Here is a 10,967-nt window from a genome sequence, read left to right as displayed (position 1 = left end):
TTTCTTGATAAAACTTCCTTACCCCACTGAAAGCCACCCTTATTGATAGATCAGAAAGAGGGTAAGATCTTCAATAAGGCCAGTTTTGCTCAGTGGAAATTGTCCCTGCAAAGCATAGAGAAGCATTTTGTTAATTTCAGAGACTGCTTTTCTCTATTTCTTTGTTTCATTATACTTCATAGAACCTGTTCAGAATTTAGCATTTCAGGGTATTCCAATATGATCATTGTCTTTTTATTTGTTTATCAAAATAAATAGATAAACTGAAAGCTGTAATTTTAAGATTGGAGTGTTTAATTTTCTAAATATCGTATCTTTGTAACTTACTTTGGCCTGATCTTGAAAATGCCATTTGATTTTTTTTTTAAACATCTGTTAAATGTTATTTTCCCCAGTGTTCTTTGTCTGTTTTCAAGTGAGCTTTTCTTTGCAAGTAATTAAGGAAAAAAAAAAAAAAAACTTCACAGTTGTTCTGTTTTGAATTCAAGTATTTGTCTCTGACCTTTACTAAAACTTGTAAAATCACAAGGAGATAAGCATGAAAGAAATCATGTGCTGTTCAAGTACTTAAACTCCAGGGAAATGCACTGAAGTAGAAAGGGGATTAGTAGGAGGGTGAAGCCAACCCATACTGTGTTGGTAGAAGAAGGATTAGTAAGCAGACTGAACCAAGAGAGAAATTAGCAGTGCTTATTTCAGGTTAGAAACTGCCGTAGGACGTGCAGAGATAGAACAGGATCTCAGCATAGAAGAGGTACCAGAAAGAGAGAACAGGTACAATGCATGAAGCATTGTAGCTTCATGTTCTGGTAAAGCTGCCATTAGAGAAAAGCAAGAGAACACAGAGGGGAACTGCTGAGTGGAGAACGAGGTGCACTGCTTAAATGCAGAAAAGAAGGGCATGAACAGGTGGGGGGTGGGGGGATTGAAAAGAATGGTTCAAAAATTGGTGCCTTAGACAGGTTTTAGCATTTTGGGGCAGTGAAGTAAATCTGGCTGGCAGATGTGCAGCGTGAATGAACATTTGGGAAGCATTTAGAAGTCAATGAGCAAATATAACTCTAGGTAGTTGTTATCTTGTGCAGATAAAGAGAGAAGGGAACATCAGTGTCTGTAATCAGAGTTTGCTTTTCCAGTTACAGTATCAAAGTATAGAGTTCGAAGGCACCTTCTGGGCTGGACGGGGTAGCCTGAAGGTTTTTATCACTTCTTGTATTTATTCTTCTCTTTCTCTCTCTCTCTCTCCATTCCTGTCTCCCTCTTTCTGTAGAGGGAGTTGGGTGTCCCATTGCAGGAGAGAAGCCATTGTGTGCGGATCACCAGCTCACAGAAGGAGACGGGTCTATTGGATCTGCCACTATGCAGCTCCCCATGCTGCTGCTTCTTTCCCTGCCCTCACTTCTCAGCATGCTCGGCCAAGCTGGAGCTCAGTTCCCTCGTCAGTGTGCTACTGTCGAGTCCCTGAGGAGCGGCATGTGTTGTCCAGACTATTTCCCTGTGTTTGGGCCAGGTACAGACCGATGTGGTGTGTCTACAGGGAGGGGCCGGTGCGTACAGGTGACTGTTGATTCACGACCCCACGGCCCACAGTATATCCATGATGGGCGGGATGACCGTGAGCAATGGCCCATACGCTTCTTCAACCAAACCTGTCGGTGCAATGGTAATTTCTCTGGTTATAATTGCGGGTCATGTCGCCCTGGCTGGAGTGGACCTACCTGCAGTCAACAAATCAATATAGGTAAGAGCATCAGAAATATGACATGAAAATTTATTGTTGTCAGTGCTTGATTCTAAATGTAGTTAATTGTACTGTTTGTCTTTCCTTTAAAATATTAAATACCTCTTATATTTGTTTAGTAATGTGTGTTGTAGGGGTTATTAAGGCAGTTGCTATATGAACCACAGTTGTTCAGCTTGTATACCAAAGACCTACATTTACTATCCAAAAAAAGGAAGAAATAAAACCTATAGGCATTGTAGGACTGAGATCAAGTCCATTAAAAAATAGAATATCTAGGCTGAAAAAATTGTATTCTTTTCACTCTTATTTAAGAGTGAAATGATGTATACAGACACATATGTGTGTTTATGAATATGTTTGGGAATAAAACATATCTAGATACCATGTTTAATACCTTGTGACTACTTTAATTGTGACAGCAGCTCTTTTGATTCAAAATCCCTTAATACATTTATAAACTATGTTCCTGGACTAGTTGCTGTCAGTGTCTTTAAAAGCCTTAACGCAGTAACTCATGACTATGAACTGTTCGGATTAATCAGCACAGGGTCTTGTGGACCTTTCTGAGAGTTCTCCAGTTTCAGTTTAGACCAGAACATCAGTAAGCAGATGTTTAAAATTGTTTGAAATGGTTATGAAATCTTTGTGGGACTGGGAAAATGTTGACTATTATAGGTAAATTGGAAAAGACAAGGAAGCTTAGGGACAGATCCTTGTTCTCGAGTCAAAACCATCTGAATGAACAAGATTTCAGACTTTGTAAGTGAAAGTTTAAAGGTGTTATTGAAATTCTGTAAAATCCATTGTCCCCTAAATGAGTAATGGGTTCTGTTGACATGAGAAACCACAGGTGTCTAGTACAAATGGGCAGTGCCTGTTGCAGAAATAGAAATCAGCACTGCTATTATTTTCACTAGATTAAAAAAAACTCCATGAATGTGAGTGCATGTTCCACAAAGGGTTAAAAAAGGACCACTTACCAATTCAAAATCATAACAATAATACACCTTAAAAACAATTTATTGAGGCCTGTGGGAAAGACCTTAGGATTTTATTCATCATTTGAGCTCCAAGAAGCAAACTAGAAAGCAGAAAGCACAACTTATGAATTGGATCTGCTAAGCTAGGCTGCAGCTTCTGGTGCTCTGACCTGTTCTCAGTAACAATGATGATAACTCTGAAAAATAACCAAGAAATAAATGTTAACACACACAAACTTAGCAGAATAAATCTGGAGTTAGGCAAAAAAAGCAGCCTTAGCTTGTTTCCTAGGGTAAACCAAAGCACTTTTTTCTTCTCTTGTTTATTAAATCCTCTACCACTCAGTAATGGATTTTATTATATTTTTTATAAGGAAAATGAGGGGATGTTGAAGTATAATTGTGAGGACTTCTACCTGTGTCTTAGTCTAAATTTAGCTTGAAGTCTTCTCAGTCCAAATGAAAGAGTGCTGGACTGGGACTTTCACTGATATACTGGTATTTCAACAAGTCCATTTTCTTCCTTATTTCTCTGTGCACATGTGGACACTTATCTTTTTAAATGTTTTTTATATATACTGCTAAAAAGGACTAGTATATGACTGTTGTTACTAATAGCAGGTAATGACATTAGAAAGAGATGTTGTACTATGTGGAATTCACAATTTACTGGTGAATCTGACATTTATCCTACAAAGGTTCAAGTATAAACGATGTACTTAATTAATTTGTCATGCAGTAGAGCTTCTGATTAGTATAAATTGCTATATTCTTTTCTTGTAAAGTATTAACACAGGAAATCTTAAGTATATTGGATGAAGTTCTGAAAGGTTTGTGTGACAAAGAACTATCTCTGTCATTTCTCTGACAAGATTGAAGGAAAATCTGTAACAATACTTCTAAAAAGACTAAAACCACAAGGTTTTGGGCTTTATTTTTACTCAGCTCAATCTTTCTGATAATAAATAATATTTGCTATTTATGCTCAGTGCTCACTGAATTGCCTCAGTAAAAAATGAATGCTTGAAGAAAAAGGGACTTACCCACAATTTTTAGGAGCAAAATAAATTAGTTCTGTGAGATCAGACTTGAATCTCTATTAGTTTGGTGACTTACTTCTTCTGTGTCCTGACAGTCAGGAGGAACCTTTTGGATCTGAGTGCAGAAGAAAGGAGGCGTTTTGTGAATGCCTTACACCAAGCCAAGGTGACAATCCATCCTGACATTGTTATTGCCACACGAAGACGTGAGGAAATATTTGGACCAGACGGCAACACACCACAATTTGAGAATATCACAATTTATAACTACTTCGTGTGGTCTCATTATTATTCTGTCAGGAAGACTTTCCTTGGAGCAGGGCAACAGAGTTTTGGAGGAGTTGATTTCTCTCACGAGGGACCAGCTTTTCTTACGTGGCATAGGTTCCATCTCCTGCAGCTTGAAAGAGACATGCAGGTAAAGTTTACGTTAACATCAAGCCATTTGTTCTTGTTATGTTTTGTACAGTTAAAGGACTTCTCATCATATTCCAATAAGCAAAAATGCTATCAGCTCTTTCTACATGTTGAAATAATTCTACTACAATGTCAGTAACTCATTAGGTATACTAAACTTTAGAGTGCATTTAGGTTTTAGACTGTCATTGTTATAGAGATTCTAAAAATAATATCTCAATCATAGTAATGGAAAATGTAAAAGTTACATTAAAATCTCCTGTAGAAATAGATACAAATTCTAGATGTATCTGTAGAAGGCATTGTACTGGACCAACAAAAGTTATTGCCAATATTATTTTTAATATCAAGGCCTTGATTCTTGACTAATTTAGACTAATCAAAGCAGCAGAAATTCTAAAGAAATGTATTACAGAGTTGGCTTGGGGATTGCAAATCACATTTTATTTCTGTAATTAGTGTAACTGGTTAGAGAAACTAGTGTTTTGTTATACTCTGTTCCATAAATCATTGATCCTCTTGTTACATTTTCCTTGTGCAAATGTATCCATAAAAGGAATATATTTTTATGGACCATCATCCTTCTTAAAGAAGAGAGAATTAGGTTTTCAAGGTCAGGATTAAATAATGCTTGAAATCACTTCAAGTGTTTCCACTAGCTTCAGTGGGTTTTCACCAGGCTAAGGCACAAATTCCCTTCAAACACTCACATTTGACATCAGTGGCATTTCACTACATGGAAGCCCTGAGGAGTTCTAGCTCTTGATGACTTAATATATATTCTTATTTATGTTAATAAACTTGATCATTAGTTAAGCATATTTGTCTGGCTAACACATCATTGTATATAAATATTGGAAACCAGGACACACTCCAGAACCATTCAACTCCAACCCATGTTAGAACTAAACAATGACAATTTGAAGAGCCAGTATCCCTTTTCCTTTCTTTTCCATCTGCTCAGTCATTCCACAGCTGGCTTGGTTACTCTATGTACTACAAATTCTGCTGTTGAGAGACCATTATTTTTTTTTTTTAAATGGGGTGTCAGTATTAAGTGATGTTTCTTACTACTTATGATATGGTTTCACGGAAAAGGTAATCAATAATAGAGATCCATGACTCAGTTCAACAGTCCAACTATCTGTTCTATTGAACAAAGGTATAAATTTGAAAAATTACTGAAAGCTTTTACATAGATTCCATAGATTTTCCATAGATTTCTTCTCCTCCATGAGGAAGAACTCTGACTTCTTACTATGATGTATTTAACTGTTTTTTAACATCCTTCTAGCAGTAAATATTATAGTTGTCTGAGGCACACATGTATTAACATAATATTTATGTGGCTTAGAACATGCTGCAGGACCCCACTTTTGGACTTCCCTACTGGAACTTTGCAACAGGAAAAAACACCTGTGATATTTGCTCAGATGACTTGTTGGGAGCTAGAAGCAATTTTGATGTCTCTCTTATCAGCCAGAACTCAATCTTCTCTCAGTGGCGAGTCCTGTGTGAAAACATAGAAGACTATGAAACTTTGGGAACCATCTGTAACAGTAAGAATGACTGCTGGTAGATACTTGGAGAGAAAATCTTTTTAATAATAAATAAATATAATATTTTATATTGCAATTATTTTTCCCAGCCAAAAGATCTTAAAGTGGTTTTTGAATATTCTTGATCCCAGTTCCATCAGTCTTCGGAGACAGCACATACTTATCATTTATATTGCACTGAAGAACCAAGAAGTTCAAAATTATATCAGGCGCTTGTAGCAGAGGAAGAGCTAAATGCCTTGGCTTCCCTTTTTTATGCAGTATCTATTAATCTCCTGTGCAATAAATAATTAAATATGCCAGTGTCATTTCTTAAACAAAGCTTAAGTTTTTTTTATCTATTCCACTTACCCCTTCATGGCATTCTGCTCCTAAAAGGAGAACATCTAACAAATCCCCATGTTAACTATGAATTCTGTGGTGTACTGTTTTGAATCAGTATTGTTTTGTCTCTTCTCTCCATCCCCAGGCACTGAGGGTGGTCCCATTAGAAGAAATCCTGCTGGAAACATTGCAAGGCCTATGGTACAGCGTCTCCCAGAGCCTGAGGATGTTGCTCAGTGTTTGGAAGTTGGTGTATTTGACACTCCTCCTTTCTATTCTAATTCAACAGACAGTTTTCGTAACACAGTAGAAGGTAAACATGGCAAAGAAAAGAATATGGAAAAATTCTAAATAAGTCAAGAGAGAAGGCTTGCCATTTTTCCTGTTGGAATTATGATTTTGGAGATAGTCTATTGGACACTAAGAATACATTGCTCTTAGCATTAATTATTAGCATAGTATTAAGTGGAAATAAGCCCTGCGTAGATTACTTTATAGCTTATGTTAGTTCTTTAAATGCGTAAAAGTCTCAATTCTGTCACTGATGTACTCACTAGAAACTAGCTGAGATCAGGTCCTTGCAATCTACACTGGGTTGCCACTGCTGAAAACAGCCCTTGCCAGCAAATTGATGCTGCTGCATGCTTTATCAAGGCAAACATGAACCTAAAGCAGTTACTCTTGTATCTGAATTAAAACAACCAAACGCAAAAGAGATTGTAAGCCTTGGTAGTACTTAATGAAATTGTATTGAAGTAGTAATTGAGGTCTGGGTACAGTATTTACTTACAGACACGTTAGTTATTCTCTCTGGGCCATAGAACTCTGTTTTTCTCTAAGCTTTACACATTTAAAATGAAATTGGCCTCTGAATACACATCCCTCAACACAGAAATCAGCCTGAAGATGTGATCCATGCTGTTCAGCCAGTACCCTACTAACTGTTTCTGCACTTTAATAATGCAGAGTTTTTAACAAGAAAGACTTGGATTCATGAGACAAGATTCCCAAGTGATGGTTCAGATCCCTGCCAGACCTCCTGTAGATCCTCTGGCTCCTACAACAGGGAGGATTTGCCCCATTTTCTTTCTCTTGGAGAAAAAAATCAAGAATCTGCACCATTCTAAGTATATGTGAAAGTTTTGGAAGCTTACCAAGTTTGACAAATGGGCTATCAATATCTAAGTATCCAAAAATTGCTTTAGCCAATTAACTGTACAGACTCCCTCTTCTTTGGAAAGTTTGTCCAGAATTTGAAAACAGGAGAATTTTTCATGGTGCTTCAGATCCTGACATGTGACAGGAGGGTTTTCAGGTGCTGGACACTGGCAGAGTTACATAGGGTATCTTCACTGAAAAAAAACAGATCATGCGAAGCTTTCTGAGATGTGTTCACAGTGAGTATGGAAACGATGCGTGGAAACATAACAGCGCGCTCATTAGAATAGATGGCAACACATACACACTTAAGTCAGCGGTTAGAAAATACATGCAACTATTTCAGTTGTGCTGAAAGATATGTAAGCCCCAAATATATACCTTTATTTTCATGTTATGTTGTGGTTCATTTTGGCCATTTTTGCATTAGATCCCAGCAGCCTTGCATTCCACGTTCTCAGCATTCTTTCATAAAGTCTATTTTAATCTGAAAATTATGCATGCTAGGGACATTTCTCAAATGCCAATAGGTAGAGAATTAGCTACTCATTTATGTTAAGCAAGGCAACACAACAACATCACAGCCTTTCAGATAAAAAAAAGTGTCCAGCCGGGACTGCAGCTTACAAACAAAACCTTCACTGGGAATTTTTGTGTTCTTCTTTCTTTCCACATTCAGGGTACAGTGATCCTTCAGGGAAATATGACCCAGCAGTTCGAAGTCTTCACAACTTGGCTCATCTATTTTTGAATGGGACAGGAGGGCAAACTCATTTATCACCAAATGATCCCATTTTTGTCCTCCTGCACACATTTACAGATGCTGTTTTTGATGAGTGGCTGAGAAGGTATTCTGCAGGTAAGATGTGTTCACAGGAAGAGGTGGGATGGCTGGTTGTAAATCTTAGTAGTCACAGGAGCTTGGCTGCTTCTTGTAGGACAGCAAGATATCCCTAAGCTTAGAAGAGAAGACTGGAATTTTAACAGCTAGTATAGTTAACAGAGATTGAGTAATAACAAGCAAGCTCCCTCCTCTGTCTGCTGACATCCATTTTCAAATCACTGTCTGTGAAGGCACTTGTCCAGAGATACCAAGCACAATTCAAGAAAACAAAACATGCAAATATATTATCTCTGTGGAGCAAAGACAGCATAACCATGGAGGGTCCAAATACTTCGTGGACTTTTTGCCGCTATGTGGAGTAAATATCTATGTTTCTTTTCGTCAAACAAGATCAGATGCCATGCACACCCTCATAATTAATTGTGATCACTTTTGTGATTTACTACCAGCATTCCATAACCACTTCCATATCCTTTCAAAGGATGGTCACTGTTGCTGCCCTTGCTTCTTTAACTCTGAAGAGAGAAAAGGAGTAAGGGAGGAAGTGAAGGAGAGGGAGGAAGGAACTGCAAGGAAGGAAGAAAAAGATAAATAAAGGAAGGAGACTGATATCTGAACTGGTGACAGAATTCTGTATAACTCTAATGTCTGTGCACAAAGCAGCAACTGTATTCCTCTTAAGACAATCCAGCCCACTCTTCCTTCTCCTACAGAAGACAGCTGCTGCTGCACAACTGAGAGTTCTTTATGCAGCTTCTACAACCTGCCTTATATATTTTTCCCACGTTTACTATCAGAGAACAATTGTATCCCCTTTTGGTACTTATATGACCTATCACAAGCTTTTGCACTATCTTACCAAGATGGATTTTTTTTTCCTTATTTTTATTGCTTCAGCTGGCTTTCTCCTGATTTTCCATAACACTGCAAAAAAATTCCACTGGAGTTCATATCAGCTGCCCTTCTGAATGGCATGACAGAGCTCTTCATCACTGTTACAATCAGACAAAGTCAGACTGTAGCAAAAAGGTTTTCCAAGTCCTTCATAAAAACATATTTCTTTTCCATGCAAGAAGAAATAAAAAGCTCAACACAGGCTGAAAGTTTTACAATTTATTGGTTGTTTCTGGTAAAAATCACATACATCATTTCCAGTCTTATTTTCTGACTGAGCAGAGCCCTTCGCTATAGATCTGTTACACTGGAAAACAAATCCTTCTAGATTAACTTAAGTTAGGAACAAAAAAATTGAGGTATTAAAAACCCTGAGTCATTGTTGGAAAAAAAATGTAGTGCAAATTATTTTGATTTTATTTACAGAAGTGTGATTTGACTTTCAAATTTAGATATCTCAACATACCCACTGGAGAATGCCCCTATTGGACATAACCGACTGTACAATATGGTGCCTTTCTGGCCTCCAGTTACCAATAATGAAATGTTTGTTACTGCACCAGAAAACCTGGGATACAGCTATGAAGTTGAGTGGCCAGGTAAAATGTCCAACCTAGATGCTTTCTCTTTTTTTCTCATTGTGTCTTTCTCCTTTTAAGTTTATGCGTTATATAACAAAGTTGGTTCAAATTTCACAAACATATTTGATGCATTTGTAAAGGTCTATTCTTCTTCTCCAGCCTGGCTTTCTGAATCATTTGTGTTTGGGGTTTAGTACAGCTAAATAGCTACTGATTATAGGTTATTGCTGCATGAAGCGTCTCACTACTCACTTCAATTTTTGAAGAAGTTCCTATTTGGATCTAAACCTTGCAGAAGGTCCTTATTCTTATATAAGTCTTCATTAAATTACTACAGGGAATGCAAAACCTTTCTTCTACTATCACAAACCAGATAGCAGAAGAAAGGTCCAAGACTGTTTTTAAAGTGCAACAAGACAAACTGAAACTTTCTCTCATTTTGTAACAAATATTATCTACCAAAATTTAACCTAGTTCTACTTCACAACTCACTGAATAATGACAGACACTGAGCTTTGGTCTGTCCCTCTGATGTTTATCCATATACTTCACATTTACTTTTAACAGCTTTCCCTTTTGCTTTCCTTCCTGTAGGTCGTGCTCTCCGTGTCACAGAGATGATAACTATCGCAATAGTGACTGCACTGGTTCTTGTTGCAGTTATATTCGCAGTTGCTGCATGTATTGTACGTGTCAAGAAAAATAAGGACGAGTTGCATCAGCCTCTTCTTACTGACCAGTATCAGCACTACTCGGATGATTACGATGGCATACCAACACCAAGCCAGTCTGTTGTTTGAAGATATGGTACTTTTTTGCATCTGATCGAAACTGTTTATTTTGCTGTATTTTATAAAAGGTGGTCATCCATCTGCTTTAAAATAAAGAGCATAAACTGTCAGCTGTCTTGATATGTTTGCTTCAGGCTTCACCCCCCCCTTTCATCACACCAAGGCATCAATAAATTACCTTGGCAATGCTATTCTGTGTTGATTTTAACAGAATTCCACAAACTCTTCAGGGCACACCTGCAAGCCTTTTTCATGCATATTTCTGTAAAATCCAGTAATATTTAGTTCACTTACTGACAACCAATGTCATCTGACTTCACCTAGCCTTATACTCAGAATGCTTTTATGAGGTACTTTTCTGAAAAGATCAAGTCTAGAATGGGACAGAAGCAGAATCCAAAATACAGGTAGACATTCTTGGCTAGGCAAGTGGAAATGTGTTTCAAAACAGCCAGCATGCCAGGCAGGAAGATACAGGGGAATTCTGAGTGGAACAGTGTGTTTGAAATCCAGCTTTATTCACAGAACATAGTTTTGATCCTATTGATGTTTTTAGGTGGATCAGTAAAAACATATTCATCACTGAAAAGTCACTCCAGGATTTGGACATTTTTTCAAACTGTTCAATGTTCAAA

The 10,967-nt window shown here is 37.5% G+C and overlaps 1 protein-coding gene across 2 annotated transcripts; it reads left to right on the top strand.

Annotated features, from left to right (window-relative positions):
• Positions 1-594: 594 nt before the first annotated feature.
• Positions 595-10,439, top strand: TYRP1 (tyrosinase related protein 1). Of its 2 annotated transcripts, XM_029084571.1 has the most exons (9): positions 595-719; positions 753-774; positions 1,271-1,741; positions 3,860-4,182; positions 5,536-5,740; positions 6,210-6,377; positions 7,902-8,081; positions 9,413-9,559; positions 10,136-10,439. In XM_029084571.1, the coding sequence occupies exons 3-9, from the start codon at positions 1,360-1,362 to the stop codon at positions 10,339-10,341; spliced, it is 1,611 nt and encodes a 536-aa protein (XP_028940404.1). In that variant the 5' UTR covers positions 595-719; positions 753-774; positions 1,271-1,359; the 3' UTR covers positions 10,342-10,439. The 2 variants fall into 2 exon arrangements, with proteins under 2 accessions (XP_028940404.1, XP_028940405.1); XM_029084572.1 differs by having other exon boundaries at positions 713-754.
• The last annotated feature ends 528 nt before the right edge of the window (positions 10,440-10,967 follow it).

This window comes from Antrostomus carolinensis, unplaced genomic scaffold (genome assembly GCF_000700745.2).
Source record: "Antrostomus carolinensis isolate BGI_N321 unplaced genomic scaffold, ASM70074v2 scaffold6024, whole genome shotgun sequence".
Classification (NCBI taxonomy): Eukaryota; Metazoa; Chordata; class Aves; order Caprimulgiformes; family Caprimulgidae; genus Antrostomus; species Antrostomus carolinensis.
Note: the sequence above shows the minus strand (reverse complement) of the source record. Positions and strands in the feature narration are given on the sequence as shown.